General features: G+C 49.1%; 1 protein-coding gene across 2 annotated transcripts; it reads right to left on the reverse strand.

Annotated features, from left to right (window-relative positions):
• Positions 1-2,422: 2,422 nt before the first annotated feature.
• Positions 2,423-9,061, reverse strand: LOC138102579 (uncharacterized). Of its 2 annotated transcripts, none has more exons than XM_069000305.1 (6): positions 8,668-9,061; positions 7,640-7,827; positions 6,011-6,131; positions 4,276-4,919; positions 3,805-3,918; positions 2,423-3,426 (listed from the first exon to the last, which is right to left on the reverse strand). In XM_069000305.1, the coding sequence occupies exons 1-4, from the start codon at positions 8,894-8,896 to the stop codon at positions 4,849-4,851; spliced, it is 609 nt and encodes a 202-aa protein (XP_068856406.1). In that variant the 5' UTR covers positions 8,897-9,061; the 3' UTR covers positions 2,423-3,426; positions 3,805-3,918; positions 4,276-4,848. The 2 variants fall into 2 exon arrangements, with proteins under 2 accessions (XP_068856406.1, XP_068856405.1); XM_069000304.1 differs by having other exon boundaries at positions 4,213-4,919.
• Positions 9,062-17,177: the final 8,116 nt, after the last annotated feature.

Below are 17,177 nucleotides of genomic sequence, written 5' to 3' on the forward strand. Positions count from 1 at the left end.
AACACTCCCCCTTTAATCTGCCTGGATTGCACAATTCTCATCTGTATTAAGGAATTTCATTTAGTCTCTGCTGTAAGTAAGTGATTTCTGTGCAAGAGGGTTGATCAAGGATAAACCCAAATTAACAAGAGTGGTATTTGTTAGGGCTCATCACACACTTTGAACAAGCCATACCATCAAGCCCAAAGCTAATATGGCTCCTTGTTAAATATTTCTGATGGATTGCACATCCTTGTGTGAAGAGGGAATTGGGATTTAAAGCCAGTATTTATGCATATATAAGCATTGTGCATGAACATTGCATGTTCAGAATGAAAACCAAATATCACCTGTACAGGGTAAACACTGCAATAACACAAACACGCTTCTCCCATCAGGTTCACAGGCAGCTTAACCAATTCTGTGCTTGCACATAGCCTGTTCTGGCATCTGGTGTCATTCTGAACCGGGGAAAGTCACACATAGATACTGTAGGACCATGAAAATCTCTCCAAATACAAACCAGTCTCCAGGTGACACGAGTGACTACAGCAACCTCCAATAACGTAGCAGGGAACCCAGATTTGTTGTGTTCTCTTTGTCATTATGGGTTTATAATTCACAGACTCCGAGAAGGGCTTGAGTTGGAAGGGACCTTAAAGACACTCTAGATCCAGCCCCTCTGCCATGGGCAGGGACACATTCCACTAGCCCAGGTGGCTCAGACCACATCCAAGCTTTGGCAAATACCCAAGGACACCTTTTCTGTTTTTCAAGGTCAGATTTCCATGCTCCTATTCACAGATGGCTCCAGTCTCATGCAGAGGATTGCTGGGTTGGTCACTCTCATCTCCACAACCCAGCAATGGTCCTATTTTGGATGGCCCCAGGGACCAGCTACTGCCTTTGTTCCTTCCGCTTTCCTTTCCAGGATCAGTGATTTACCGCTACTTCCTCCACGTCTGAGACAACTGGAAGAGATAAGGCACTGCGGATGCAGCTTCTGACAGAGAGCTGATAACACTCAGCTGAGTATTTTATTCTCCTGCCACTACGCTGTCAGGCTGCCTACACAGAGTTCCTCCTGCTTGGAAAGGGGCTGGTGTGAGCAGCAGGAATTGATGCTGGCTGGAACACTTCAAAGAACTGGACAAAAGCAGCCTTCTCTGGAAGGCCACCAGCTGCCCTTTGCCAGCAGCACAAGGTGTGAAGGCCCCTTTGAAGGCCATCCCTGCACAAGGACAGCCTGGCCTTCCAGTACCTCCGCCAGTACCCAGAACACCTTTCAGGCTTTGGGGCCGGCCCTGTCCCTCGCTCTGGAGAAGCAGGTTGCTGTTAGAGCTCACATATCCACAGTTTCTGGCTGGATTACCACGTTTTACCACAGACAGCCCTTCCGACAACAGTACACAGAGGCTCAATCTGCAATACAAGGGCATTTTTTTCCAACTTCTCCCTTGGACCAGTGTGCAGCAAGCACACCTGGGCCTCATTCAACTCTCTGTGTGGGCCAGGTGTCAGCTTCTGTTGGGAATTTAAAGCTTTTACCCTACTTTCCACAGCAAATCATGAAGCAAACTCAGCTGCACCAAAGCCCAAATTTCACTTTAAAAATTACAATTTTCATTTTCCTCTATTCAAGCCATGAAGAAAACAAACTTTACTTGAGTGAGCTGGAGGCACAGCGTCCTCCCAGATCATTCACGAGCAGAACAATACTCCAGGGGAAGACTGGCAAAGCCAGAGTTTCCTGATACTTAGGAAGCTTTGCAAAACCTTCCCACCTGTGGTGGTACTGCACCCTGCTGAATTCCTGGAGCCCTCACTCACCTCAGGTAGAGTTTGGACAGGAAGGGGCAGGAGGAGGGAAGACTTTGCAAACCCTGTCACGAGGCCAGGGCTGTTTTCATTTATGGTGACACGTTGCAGTACATAATCTTTTATTTAATGGGAGGGAGGGAGGTGCTGAAGGGCAAAAATTCTCAGTAACAAGGACATCTTCCACTTAAACAGCAAGGTAAATGAAGGGGAAAGTGCAATCCTATCTTTCCTGGAAGGGATTTTATACACATTATTGTTGCTGAATACATGCCTAGACAGTGGTGATTTAGGGCATCTAATCAAGCTCCCACAGTATCACCACATCTGTTTTGCCACATTTTCTTTCTTGTTTTCATTGTGCACGATTTCTCCTCCCCGGCTGGCTCCTGGCTGCAGTTCTACGCTCAGGGGAGCCCCGCTTTCTCAGCAGGCCTCTGCAGCGAGTCTGTAGCCAACGTGTGGCTCTGCTGCCAGCCCAAATGTGCCGTTCCCTTGCCCAGCCTGGCTGCAGCTGGGGGATCTGCTGGGCACGGCTGGCGATTTTCATGGCCAAAATCCTCCAGCGTCCTCACGTCTACATCTGCCCCTTGCTTTGGAGAGCACAAATCACAGGACACTCATCTCAGTTGACAAATGTCATTTATTACAAATTGCTACACCCGCGCTGACAATATATAACTATACAGATCTAACTTGAAGTTCAAAAAAGTAATTTATTAGACTTCTACAACAATGCAATGTAAAACTATACAAATACCCACTTCCGTTAACAAAAATTAATTTATTGCCAACCTCTACAACAACTCACTATACACAAAGATCAACTGAAGGTTAACAACTTAATTTATTGCATACTACTACAACCGTACAGCCCATATATCAGTACAAAAATATCACTATCCTTCTCTAAATAGCCCTATGCCAAGAACTCAATAAACAGCATTCTACAACTGTACAACTTCACACATATTTAAATAGAAATAAAGACATTTATAACCACCACAAGATACAGATATAGATGAAATATTAGATATTACATACTATATCTATAAATACATACATACAACAAACCTATCTCTAGGCAACCATACCAATCTCCATGTCCATACAACTGAATCAATACCAATATATAGCTGTACATCTCAACACATATGTAAATATAGTTATACATAGAAATAGATCAATATACATATAAAAATATAAAAATAGACATATATACCTAACCAAATACCACTATACTTATTTAAGTAGCCATATGCCTAGAACTACATCAATAGAAATAGATACCTAGAAATCAGCATACATAGGAAACAGAACTTAACACAGACATAACAACATACATATATACTTAGATAGATAGATACACATATATATAATTACAAACATATATATATATACAGCATACATCCATAAATATAACAACATACATATAGAAATATACCTATACAAATAGCAACCTACATATAAATATCCATGTAATTATCACTATCTTATGAGCAAGTCCATACATCTTTAAACAGAAATACAAGCGGAGGGATTCCAGCCGCCCCATTTTCAAAGCCTCTCCCTCGGTCTCTTCCTCCCGTGCAGAGCAGCTCTCCTGGACGGGGACAGCAGATGGGACACCTGGGAAGCAAAGGGAACACTGAGTCAGGATCGGGACGTTTCCCTTGGCAGCAGCTGCACTTCCATCAGGGAAGAGAAATCTCAGAGCCTCCCCAGGAGGCTTAGAAAGAAAAACCAGGCCCAGCGGGCCGGGCTGTGGCGAGCGCAGCCCCGGCGGGACCATCCCGCAGCCCCCGGCAGCGCGGCACAGCCGGCACCGCTCCCGGGCCCTGCCGGCGCAGCTGCCTTGCCCAAGGACAGCCCCTGTGCCGCCCGGGGCAGCCGCGCTGAGCGGCCCCAGCACGGGCAGGGCCCGCTCCTGCCCAGCCGGCCAGTGCCCGCGGCCAAAGCCCACGCCAGCCTCACGCCCACCCTGCCTCACCGGCCCTGGGGCCTCACCCAGGCTCTCGGGCGGCAGCAGCAGGTCCCCGTTCACTGCTCTTGCTGGCGGCCTTCAGCTTCTCCCTGCTGGTTCTCATCAGTCTCTGGATGTTCTCAAGGTCTTCAGGGCAGCTGTGGCAAAAGTGGAGACTCTGGACTTGGTTCCATGGCTTGGCAGACCCACAGTCCCAGATCCCGCTGTGCTCCCTGCTGGCCCCCTCCATCCCCTCAGCCCTGCCATGCCCTCGGCAAACGCACAGCCGCCTTCAGTTTCTTCAGACGCCCACAGTCCTCTCACGCGCCTCAGTCCCTTCAGATCCATCCTGTCCCCTTAGACCTGCCACCCCCCTCAGCCTGTGCCACTTCCCTGTTACCTCAGTGCCACTTCGCCCTCTGCTCCCCCAAACCCCCCAGTCCCACCAGCACCTCAAGGTCACCGTCCTTTCAGTGTCGCTGCCTCCTCAGCGCCCTCAGCCCCCTCTGGCTCACCGTCCTCCAGCAGCTCCTCAGGGCACAGTGCCTGCGGCCACCGGCAGCTCCCACCGCTCCAGGGACACCGGGGCTGCAGCTGCTGCTGCGCCCGGCCCGGCCGCCAGCTCGGAGCCAGCACAGGAAGAGGGGACAGAGGGGGCACAGGGGAAAACAAGAGATTAAAAAGGTGGCTGAGGGCAGAAAGAGCTTAGAATGCAGCCTAGGCTATATAAACATCAATCTATGTATCTAAACATCCAAATACTTCTAACTATATAGCTGCGTACATTTATAAATATAACTTAGATATATATATAAATTTTTCTCTACACATATATAACTCTGCAAATCTATAACTGTAACTGCCTATGTATAAATACAATTACATCATATCTATAACTATATATATAAATTTAACTACAAAGATCTATAAATATATGCACCTATAAACACAACTCTATAAATCTATAAACACTATATGTAACTAATAAGTATAATGTAAATACTATAAATAACTATATGGATATATAAATATAACTATAGACATCTATAAATCTATCTATAAACAGAGGGATTCCACCTGCCCGATGGTCACAGGCTCTCCCTCGGTCCCTTCCTCCCACGCAAGGCAGCCCTCCTGGAGAGGTAGATCAGATGGATATCTGGGAAGCAAAAGGAACACTGAGTCAATATTGGCCTTCAGGCATCTCTCCTTTTGGAAGTAATTGCCTTTCTATCAAAGACTGTAGAAGGTGACCTGAAAGGCAGACTCTCCCTTGGGAATTTGAAGCCTGCTCTTTAAAGAACAGGGAGCATTCCAAGTTTTCAAAACCTCCGAAGGTTTGAAGTCTCCCGATAAAGTCTCAGCACCCGCAGTGCAAATGGCACCCACGAGAGCTTGAAGCACAGACAGTCCCAGCTCCCACACAGAAGCCCAGCCTTGTTCCTCCTCTGTGCTGACACAGACACCTCAGTCCTCACTGAAAGAGCTGAAGCTGAAGGGTGCTGTGAGCTGAGTTACGAACCAGCTCCATTACCTGGGACCTACAAACTGCCCTCTGCAGTGAGCAACAGCGGCTTCAACTCGACCATCAGCTCTGGCAGGAAGAGCTGGGAGGGAAAGATCTCCCCATGAGGCCTGCAGGCTGCACCAGCCTTGCTCAAGAATGCAAATCCAAGGTGCTCTCTCTCTCCTATTAGTTCTCGCTAATTTGGGGTAAGTTTTTCCTTTCCAAATCATAAATCCTTGTGTTTTATCATTTGCTTGGCCTCAGAGCTTCTGCTGCTTGTATTTTTAATGTGTCTCACTAGGCCTACCAGCAGATTGGTCATACATTGATTTAATGTTCTGAGACAAAAAGCTCAGACTTCTACATTGACTTTCTGCTGGGGTTTTGCTCTCTTGCTTCAGGAGTCGCTCAGTGTTGCCTCCAGAGCACTGTCACCCTGCAGCAAACTCATCCACAGACTTCATCTCCAAACTGGGACACCTGGGTTGGTGACACAACTCCCACGGGGTCAGGGTTATTCATGGCTCTCTGGCCACAGCACAGCACTCGGTGTCAGTGCCTCTGGAGAAGCGTGGAGGGCAGGGCTCGGGGAGGCTGTGCCAGGGCAGGATTTGACCTAAAGGCACCAGGAAGCACCAACCCTGCAGACAAGAGCTCAACTCTTCTCATCTCCCTTCCTGCCAGAGGCAGGCTCAGAGCAGCTGCCTCAAAGCTCTCTAAAGCAGTGTGGGCTCTCTCCTTACCAGGCTCCTCGGGCTCCAGGGACCTCTTTCTGCAGCTCATGGCGCCAGGCAAAGCTCCCTCTGCTGCAGCCCTGTTCCCGGCCTCCCCTCCTGAAGACTCAGGGGCAACACTACGATTGTCCTGAAAACCAGAAAGAAAGAAACCCAAATATCACTCACTGTTTTCTGCAGGGACACAATAGATCAGAGCCTGCCACATTTTCTTCTCTTGAAGAAGAAAATGCTTTTGAAAACTGCTGTGTCTGAGTTTACAGAAGACGAAAGGTCATCACACTTAGCAATGAGATACTGGGGATCCCAAAAAATCCCACTCACCACCTTGACTCTGCCCTTTCTGGCTAATAAATCTGCAGCAGGCAGTGGGTCTGCATATTAAACAAAACAGAGAAATTCTTTGGCAAAGTTGTATAATAATATGCAAAAAGGCCTGTGCCAACACAGGAACTGAACACTCCAGGCACATCTGGGAAGAGGCAAGAGTTAACAGGAAGGGGATTCCTAATCCAAAGAGGGAATCTGTCAAACACAAGGACTCATGGTCCCTGACTGAATTGCTCTTCCACACAGAAGAAGCCCCTGGGCTTAAAGGAGTCCTTAACCCGTTCATGTCCAGCATCATCATTGTCCTGCTCACCAATCACACAAGTCATGGGGCCTCAAAACCAACACTTCTGCCCCCTAAAAGCTCCACTGCTCACACACTTCCATCCCTTGTTCCTAACAAAGAAGTCTGGGCCCCAAAGGCCTTCAACAGTGGAGAAGACTGACTTCTCAAACACAGTCCAAAAGCTGCCAAAGCTGACAAAGTTGAATGTGGGGCTCACACTGAACACATGAAGTGGGCACTAAGGAAGGAGTTCTGCCAGCTCCTGGCACAGGGATGTGCTCCTCCCTCCACAGCCCTGAGCAGAACAGCAGAACACTCTCATCCAGGCTGCAGCTTTGCAGGGTCTGGATGGGAACACACATCTCTTCCCACAGAGATGCCCAAGAGGAAGGTGCCTGAGCTCTGGAACACAGAGAGCAAGGCTGGCAAGTTTGCCCAGCTGAGGATTTGCCAGATAGAAACAGGAATGGAGGCACCAGGCTACTGAGAGGACAAGAAAGCTGCAGCTCCAGCCCATCCCCAAACAGGGCTCTGGCAGCGCCTGCACGCTCGGCACGGCTCACACAGCAGCAGCAGCAGCTGCAGCCCAGCCCTTGCTTTGCCTTGGCCTTCCCACCCAAAACAGGCAGAGCCCACGTCTGCTGCTCTAACGGAGGCACCTCTCGCCTGCCCCTCCCTGCATGGGACACTTTGCCTTCAGTGGCAATTCTCCCCACACTCTTCTCTTCTTTCCCATCACACAGAGCCTCTTAGAACCTACAGAGCATCACCACAAAGGCCCCTGCACCAGGGATTCTCCCCAGCAAAAGGAGCACCCAAACCTGGCCACCACCGGCTCAAACCTCTCATCCTCCCTAAGGGGGGAGACTTTTCATTCCCTCTTCTTTTGGAAATCTTGCTTGACCAAGCAAATCCTTCCTCGTCCATTCAAAGCTTAATCCAAGAAGCCTTTGCTTCTCAGCCATGCAACAACATCCACAGCTCTCAGCCCAGCCCCTTTCCCTCCCACCCAATGGAGTTACCTGAGCAAAGGGAGACCTTTCAGGCAGGGATGGTGACAGCATCTCCTCCAGTGTCTTAAGAACAAGGTCTAGATCCAGGGGTGGCAATTCCTCGTCCCCAGGACTATTCCAAGCCCAGCTGGAGGCCGTCCACGCTGCCCAACCAGCACTGCCAGCTGGAGCACTGGGGGCTGAACTGCCTGGCGTGGCTGCAGGAATCCAAACACATTGGTCAGGCTCCAGAATGTGGCTTTGGGACACAGAGCTCTATTGCTGCCTTGCAGCAAACATCACAGGAAGCACACAGAAACTCAATTCCAGAAATGTATTCCAACTTCCCAGGGGATTGGAAGACTGATTTCTTCCTCTCAAACAGTGTTTCCTCTAATTGATGGGTATGGATATTAAAGGATGGATTGTAAAACTGATCTACACACAAAGACTTTGTAATCTCAGCCTTTTCTATCTCCCCAGCAGCTTTTAGATGTGGCTGCTTCTGAGTTTCTCATCCCAACAGACCACAGAAAGTGGATTCACCCAGGAAGAGCCCAGATCTGCAGACACACATGCTAAAATTCAACTCTGATTGTATTGTAAAAAGCAACCTTGTGGGTGAGGCTGTATTCTGCAGCTGCAGCAGTTCTGGGGACACACAGAGCTCACTGAAATTTAATAGCCTTCTTTGCAGGAGAGACAACCTGTAAGCTCTGCAATATCCTGTCAGCATCCTAGTTTGGGCTTCATTTCAAGAGAGATGGGGGTGCACGTGACACTGACCAGTTGTGGACCAATGTTTTCTGCCTCTCCCTTTCATCCCTACAGAGAGGCTGTCTGGAAAATGGCCAGAACAGCCTCCAAATCTGGAGGAAGGACAGGAAAAGCAGACAGAGACTGGTTTTGTTTTCATGGTCCTGCTTCCCCATACACTTGACACTTTCTACCTGATTCTCACTTGAGATCTACCCATGACAGAACACTGTGCAAAAAGACTTTAAATGGTCACTTTCCAGGACCTGTTTGAAAAGCAAGGGTACAAACTGTCTCCCTACCTGATGGGCTGTAGGCTGGGGTGTGCTGCTCTGAAGATGTGCAGCTGCGCTTCTGCGGAAGGGCCACGGAAGTTCTCGGATGGTCTACAGGCACCAGTGGAACCATGAGCTCAGGGTGGCGTTTAAGGTCCATGCGAACCAGTGGAATGACGAGCTCACGCTTGAGTGGAAATTTGCATGTGCCTGGTTCCTCAGATGAGACCCCAGGAAGTCCAGAGGTGGTAAACATTCTCTTGGGAGCTGGTGGGGAAGCGTCAGACTCCTGAGCACCTGGACTTGTCCTGGGAGGTCCGGGAGGCAGCTCTAAACCCTCAGGTGAGACAGCACCGAGGTGCTGGGATGAGGGAGCTGTGTAGGAGGCAGGGAAGAGGAAAGGAGGCAAAGGGAAGACTAGGTGAGTATTGGTTCTCAGGTATGTTTCCCTTGGCAGCAACTGTACTTCTATCAGGGAAGAGAAAAGCTCCCATCCTCCCAAGCAGGATTACAAAGAAGAAAAAAAAAAAACATGCTCCCGGGCTATTCAACAACCAATTCCTTGTCTACTTAGCTCTCCCCTACTCATTCAACCGTCTGGGAAAACCGTCCCGCTGCAAATCCTTGGCAGGAGGCAGTTGCCAGAAACCCAACTGCCGGGTCTTTTCCCTCTGCTCCAAAGGGACAGGAGGCTCCCTCCAGCTGGGCGGGACCACAGCCGGGCCCTCGGCTTACACACCCGCACGGAGAGCTCCCCAAGCAACCCCAGGGCCGGGCCAGGAGCAGAGCCAGCCACGGCTCAGGGCTGGGCCGGCTGCAGGCCCAGCGGGCCGGGCTGTGGCGAGCGCAGCCCCGGCGGGACCGTCCCGCAGCCCCCGGCAGCGCGGCACAGCCGGCACCGCTCCCGGGCCCTGCCGGCGCAGCTGCCTTGCCCAAGGACAGCCCCTGTGCCGCCCGGGGCAGCCGCGCTGAGCGGCCCCAGCACGGGCAGGGCCCGCGGCCAAAGCCCCCGCCAGCCTCACGCCCGCAGCTCCCACCCCGTCTCACCGGCGCCGGGGGGGTGCCCGGCGGGGAAGTGCAGCAGCGGCCGCTCCGTGTTGAGCTGCTGGAAGCGGCTGGGCTGGCGGCTGCGCACCTCCAGCCCGGCTGCCAGCCGCTGCCTGTTGGCCCTGGTCAGGCGCTTGATGCGCAGGAGGAGGTCGGGGCGGTCGCGGCGGAAGTTGGGATTCTTGAAGTGCACGGCGGCCCCGGCATCGCCCGGCACAGCCGCGCCAAACCAACCCAGCACCTTCTGGAAGCCGTACAGATTGAGCTGCCGGACGACGCTGCCGAAGTGCGTGGCTTTGAAGGAGTCCGGCAGCGCCGCCCCTCCCTCTCCGCCCGCCCCGTCGGCGCCGGCCGGGCTGAGCAGCTCCTGCTCAAAGAGGGCGCGGTCGATGAGCACCCCCTGGCCCTGGGTGTCCCAGCGCACGGAGCGGACGCGGGGGCTGTTCGCCAGGCGCCACAGCTTGGCGGGGAAGGTGCTGGCATTGAGCCCGGCGGGCAGCGGCAGCTCGGCCATCGCGCCTGTCGCCCACTGGCGCCGCAACGGCCGCAGCTGCACCGGCGGCGCGCGGCCTGAGGGGGGCGCTGCGCTCGGCCCCGCGCGGGAACGAGCGGCACAAAGCCGGGGCTGCGGGCACAGCGCGGGCGGGGCGGCTCCCGGGGCGCTGCCCGGGCGCGGCACGGACCGGAGCGGGGCAAAGCCTTTCTTTCTCTGCGTGGAATCGTCCCTCTGCCTTTGGCTCGCAGCACGACCCCAAACCACCAAGGCAAGCGCAGCCAGTTTCAGAAAGGGTCCAAACTGAGGAATCTCATGGGAAACTGTTCCTATGTGTCAAGTGGCAGCCACATCTCTCTGTGTTCTGCATGGCTGAAGGGAGGGAGGAAAAAGATCTTCCACTGAGTAGCTTCACTCTTTTGCTTGGGGTTGCTACCAGAGTTGCCTACTTCAAAGCACACTGGTCCAACAAGACCAGGGGAAATGATGAAAAGGAGAGACTTGAGGACTTGCTTTTTGCCTCTTTTCCAGCTAACTGGCTGGCTCTTTCTCACTGGCTCTGCCTGTCTTGGGCAGATTTGGCCCATTTCTCATTCTTTGGAGTCAGAAGCAGCAACAGGAAGGGGCAGCAGTTTTGTCAGCGTTGCCATCAAAGCTTAAATCGTGCGCCGTGGATGGATGTTGCTTTCCCCAAGGGATTAATGACCTAGAGTTGTAGTGAACTCCCGCTGATGTCTCTCCAAGAGATTGTGCCTTTTTCTTTCCTCAGGAATCATTTCTTCTCTTCTTTTTTTTCCCCAGTCTGGGGAGAGTTCCAATGCAAAATCCCTCCTGCAGCCAAGTCTTTTCAATGGAGACTAACAAAGGTGATCTTCCAATCCTCTGTGCTTAGTGTCACTTGTTCTTTTAAATTCTCTCTTGAACTGGAAAGATTTTTCTGTTCATAGCAGGAAAAAATAGACCTAATTCTTCCATCTCTTTAATTCCTGCCTTTTTTTTTTTTTTTTTTTTTTTTTATGTCTCTACATCATTTAACCCTGCGGGCTCATGTGAGTATGTTTGGTGCTGTGGCATAAGCTCATCCCACACACACAGAGGGGATGTTCTCCGTACATCCAGCTTGTCTTGAGTTCCAGCTAACACTGCCTTCTCTTGCCCTCCTTCCAGCTCCCTTTGTGAGGAGCCCTGCCCTGTCACTTTGGTCCCTGCCCTATGGGTGACACAAGGATTGTTGGTCTCACCACATTCTGGAATAGTCTTTTGCACTGAGTGGTTTAAAGATGCCCTGTCATCTCTTCCTGTGTGTGCTGGCTTTCTCAGAAAAATGGAAACCCACTACCCAGAAAATCTCTTCCCAATTCATCTTAAACAGCTTAAAACAGTACCTGAATTCCGAATGATGCACCTCAGTGGGATGGGGTTTGTCTTTCTTTAAACACAGTGTAACAACTCTTGTAAAAATTATCCCAGCGACCGAATTGCAACAACATTTCTAATGAATAGGCAAAAAGGAGAAGACAGGAGTTCAGAAGAGAAGGGACATCTTTCTTCATGTTTCATGGCCCTTATTTCCCACACATTTGTCTATGTGCTGCTTCATCCAGAAAAGTCTCGTTTTGAAGATCTCCTCTGTACTCTCTGTGAGTTATGAGAAACACACGATCACTGGACCGGTGCCCTACTGGAGATGAGGAAGCAGGTGGCTGAAAAGCGGATTGTCCACTGGAATGTTTAGTCACCCCTGAAGTATGGTTATGTTTATGCATTGACTTTTCCACAGTACTCTGTGGCTAAGAATGAGAAGTTACCCTTAGCTGTGTTTTAAGGCTACTGAAACTTGAAAAGAAGTGTGCTTATCTTGTGTCTGGCAGCATGACTCATTCCCAATTTTCTACCTACTGGTAGAATTTAATGTCAGTTACAAACACCACAAGACAAATGATGGATATTATATTTCAGTGTTTGGGCCAAAAATTGGTTTAATAATTAACAACAGAAAAGGTTGTTAAGTTTTAGGAAAGAAAAATCCTTAAAACTGTGGTATGTGGTTTTAGATTAAGATTTTTCTCTTAAAATTACTCCTTTCCCCTTTAAAAGTAATTTGTAGAGAACATCACTCAATGTACAGGCCTGATGACTTTAAGTATTATTACTGTTCCATAGCTTTCCTTTTTCCCTACATGGCACTGTAGCTTTTGAATCCCAATTTTTACCACTTTGAAAATGCAGTTTTAATGTTTTTCCTACTGGTGAATACTTACCAGTTCCAAGTTAAAGAGCAGTCAGTTCTGAAAGCGAAATATGCCTTATGTAAATATATTTTTTCCCTAGTCTCTTGGTATTACGTGCAACAGGGGCAACGTTAAAACAGTCTATACTGACTTATTTTAGAAGCTGTTAGAAATTATAAATATTTTCAGTATATCTGCCATACATTAGTGTGTGTTTCAGGTGAAACTGTCCTTTGTGCTCTTCTGCTAGCATGTAAGATCTCCTTGCGGCGTAGGAAGACACAATTTTCACTTTCTGATTGGCCCACAGCTGTGTCACTGCCTTCACCTTTCCATCTCAGATGCTCAGACAGTTTTTCCTCCAACACCTGCCATAGCAATGTCCCTTAAGGTGATGCAGACATGGTGGGCATGCAGCACCCAAGCTGTTCCTGATCTTCTGGGAACTAACTGCTGGTCCTGAACCCATCCTTTGCTGTTTACTTCTATACTGTACTTGTGGCAAAGGCTGTTCCTGCCAGTGTTGTAGGTTACTTGGTCTAACCACAGCAGCATGAAGAGTAGAAGCTGAAGAAAGAAATGTACATTTTTCTGACCAATTTAGCTGGAGTCTGTATTTGGACTTACATTGCTGATAAAAGTGAGAAATTCCTGGCAAACAAGTAATAAGTCATTGAATTTAGCATGTATTTCTTGGGTTCCTTGGCTACAGAATGGGGAAGAGAATCTTCATCACTTTCTTCCTCCTTACAGATGTGGTTTTAACCCAGTATAGGAACACCTAGACCCCAAGTTTGACATAACTAAAAATATTGGCATAGGAGGTAGAATCCCACCAGGCAAAGGGAATCTTACTGCAACAGCAGGTACAGAGCATCCACGCTTTTGAGTCCAGTGAATTCAAAACACAGGTTTTGAAACCTGCTCACCAGCACTGAGGGGGCCACCTTAGTCCCTGGACTTTAGAGGGTAAGAAGAGAGAACATAAAGTCTTTTCTACAGAAAAACAGAACCACAAAGCAAAACTTCATGGTAACTGCCCTGAAACTGCACCTCCGTTTTGGGATGAACTTGGTCTGAAATGGTTCTTTGCTGAACTTCACAAGCAGCTTCTGCCTCTTTCTGTTTGCTCCCTTGGGTTTGTTTGTCTGCAAACACCATCTCAGGTTGTTCTAGTGCTGCTCCCCCCGACTAAAATCTCTCTGTACATTCTGCAGCCTCCACTGAATATCTGCATGAACTGTTTTGTGTGATGTCTGCACAAGTCTTGTTAAACCTGAAGCTGTGATGCCCTGGTTTGGGTCTCCCTGTCTCCTGGATATGCTGCTCAGGTCTGCCAGGATGGTTCTCCTCCCTCAAGTGAGCTGAGCTAGTGGAAGCGCTCCAGGGACGTTTAAGAGCGCAGGTACCTCAGGTGGAAGAAATTCTCATCGTCTGTGCCTGTTCAGGCTGGCTGTGACTGTGCCGAGGGGAAATGGCATTTGTTACCTGAGTAGCTCCAGGAGGACTAAAGGTCATGGTGAAATACTCTGGTGAGGGCTGTGGCAAAGGAACAAAACTGGGATTAAGGGGAGTTTTCAGTAATAATTGCATCTCGTTCTGGCTTCTGTCACAGGTAGTTTAGTCACTGGCTAAGGTAGCTCAGAAGTGATTTTGGAATACTGCTGTTGGACTTTAAATGGTATGGACTCTTCCTCATCCAGATGTGTGGCTGTGGGCCTGTGTGTTTATCAGTGACACACAAGCTGAGAGAGGCAGACAAATTCTGCAGGGCTCCTGGGGTTCAGGTGCCCTCCAGCATCCTTCTGCTTGCTGGAAAAGCTTCTTGCCAAGCAATGGAAGAAATATCTCCCTCTTCTTCTCCAGGAATATCAACTTGGCCACCTGCATCTTGCAGCTCATGTCAGGGGAAGTACTGGGAAGTTGGACATCTCATAGACTCAAAACTCACCTCATATGTTTGCCGTGTCCTTCAGTAAAGAATGTCTTCTTACCAGAAGAACTTGAAGACATTCGACACCTAAGCCAAAGTAAAAGAAAAGAAAGAAATTAAAGCATCCGTTGTCAGTATTTAGGATCAAGAAAATGCAAATATTTGCAAAAGGCTCAAGTGAAGAAATGAAGAAACAAAGCAGGGTTTACTCTATTAAAGCTAGGGATATAAGTCTGCCTGCTTATGCACCCAACTGCTTTCCAGGTGTGCACCTGCCAGGGATTTTACCTTTCTGTATGCTGTAGGTCTCAGGCTAAAACCATCAACAGGCAAACCCAACCAAACCAAACTAACCAACCAACCAAAAAAACTCCACAAAAATCCCCAACTCAGAACTAATCTGAACTAAACTGAACTAAACTAACAAAAAAACCCCCCCAAACACCAATCCCCCACCAAACGAAATAAAAAGTAGGTGGAGAAACTTGTTCCCATAATGTCACTCCTTTGACACAAGACAGTTTAGACCTCTTTTTGAATGTGAAAGAAAACTATACGTTCTAGGTAGCAAGATTCAATTATCACTGAATAAATAAGAAGGACATTTTAGTGTCGGGAGAATTTGACCCTTACTCTTAAGTGATGTTTCCTGGAAACATCACTTCTTTTTATGGTATTACAGTCCCTTCTGACCGGGCCAAATAACAGCTCCTTGTCTGCCGACAAATACAGCCATGATTCTCAGGTATTTCGGTGTGTGGAGATGAGCAGCGGGTGAAAAGGAGCACAAGCCATCTCCTCTGAGCTCCTGCTGTTTATGGGAACAGATACGGGCCTTGGGGATGTTTGCTAAAACACTGCACTCCAGCAATCAAACTCCACACATTCAGAGTGCTGAGTGCTGAGGCACACTCAGCACTCGCTGGCACCAGCTGAGGACTGTGTGCTTCTGTGAAGCCAACACACAAAATTAACCCCTGTTAAGGTCAAAGCAATGGCATTGTTTAAGAATTAGACAAGTTTATCGGACAAAATTATTTTGATGACAGAATGTAAATTTATTTTTTGCAGGCAGCACAGCAGATGATGGAAATTGCAATCAAAGATGTCTGTTGTAGGCAAACTAGAATGCAAGGCTGATTGTTTCATTCTGAGATTTCGATCTGAACTGTATTTGTGCTGGACAAACAATAGGATATACCATTACAAGGAGAAAGAGGTGGAAATGCTTTGAGAAAGGAGGAGCATGAGCCATCTTAGCATGAAAAGCAGGGGTCTGTGCTTGCTGGGCTCTCCCACAGGCCCAGCTTTGTGCCACATGGCCAGTCTGATTCTAGTTATGAACCCTGTGGAGAGCAATAACTGTCCTGACTTAAGCAGTGGAAAAGGGAATGTGCTTGCTGGGGTAAATTGGTAGTTTTCTAGTAAATCTTTGTCTGAACGTGAAAGAATAAGGGAAGAGACAAGAATTTTATAACACCATTTGAAGGAGCTGGGAAAAAACTGTGGAGTTGTTCTCTTCCTCTGGTCTGAAATCAACAACAGTTTTTAAAGTCTGATGCCCAAAACCTGGGCAAGAGAGCAGTCCTCCGTAGTATAAGGCCTATAGAGCAGGTATTTGTTTATTGGACACCAGGAGGGAGGGAGGGAGGGGAGTAACTCCACCACAAACTCACTCCATTCTTCACACAGTAGTAGATTTTATACTTTTTTTCCTTAATGTGCACATTATACTTTCCTAACCTTCATATTGCAAGACATTTTCTAATCACACGTTTATGTCAGCCCTTGGAGCACATGCACAGTCTCTGCACGTGGTGGTCGTCAGCCTCCTGGTGGTCATTTCTGATGAAGGCTCCTAAGTCTTCCTGAACTTCTCACCCCTGCTTCCTGCACGTGCTCTCTAAGATTGCCGGCTCAAATAGCCAGTGGTTAGCTTTTGCAGTTAGCCTGTCCTGCTAAATGTGCTGGTTTCTAAAAAGGGCTTCATTCACATACCCTGTTACAAAGGAACTACTTCTTTCTGCATAGCTACAGCTTTTTGCAGAGCTCAAGCATTATCTTGTTGCCTAGGCAGCAGTAGCCTGGCTTTGATAGTGCTGAACAACCAGTCTGACAGAACTTGTATTGCAGGGACATCTGATTTCATTCTACTGTTTCCTTCCAAAGCCCAGCCATGGCTGGAGGAGGAACCGAGGGAGTTGTCTTGGATCCTACACCCCAAACAGGGCCACACGTGGTCTTGTCCGCATTCTAAATACTGAAAGGTAAAGACACGTTCCACCAATGAAGGGCTGCACAGATCCCATTGATGGTAATGCCTGGTTAAGGAGCAGAGCCGTAGAACATTTGGTCAGAAGGGTCATCTAGAGGGCAACTTTGGCTCAGGGCCTGTTGCTGAGGCCTCAGTCCTTCCGTGTTTTGTGGTGCAAATGAATGCCCTGGAGGGCTGGAAAGGAACAAGTCCCTCTTTAGCAGGTTGCAGACAGGGAACGGGATTAGCCCTGCCAGGCCGGGCTGGGGCCAAGAGCAGAAGGCCGGCACGCTGCGTTTGCCCACGGGCAGCCGTGCAGAGCAAGGAGGCCGCTCCTGCCCAGGGGCTGAGGTGCCCGAAGCTGCCTCCCTGCTGCGCAGCTCTGCGGGGCCCGTGGTGCGCAGCGTCCTGGGCAGCCAGGGCAGCCCAGCTGCCTTGGAGCACGAGGAGCGTCCCAGAGAAGCTGCGGCCCTTTGCTTTGGAGCTCTTTCTCCCAGTAGTTCTTCCGAGTTCTTCTTTGGACTATTTCTCCGAGTCTTGTCATTAATCCATAGACTCTGACGTGTTTTCCTTTCTCCT

This window comes from Aphelocoma coerulescens, unplaced genomic scaffold (assembly GCF_041296385.1).
Source record: "Aphelocoma coerulescens isolate FSJ_1873_10779 unplaced genomic scaffold, UR_Acoe_1.0 HiC_scaffold_87, whole genome shotgun sequence".
Lineage (NCBI taxonomy): Eukaryota > Metazoa > Chordata > Aves > Passeriformes > Corvidae > Aphelocoma > Aphelocoma coerulescens.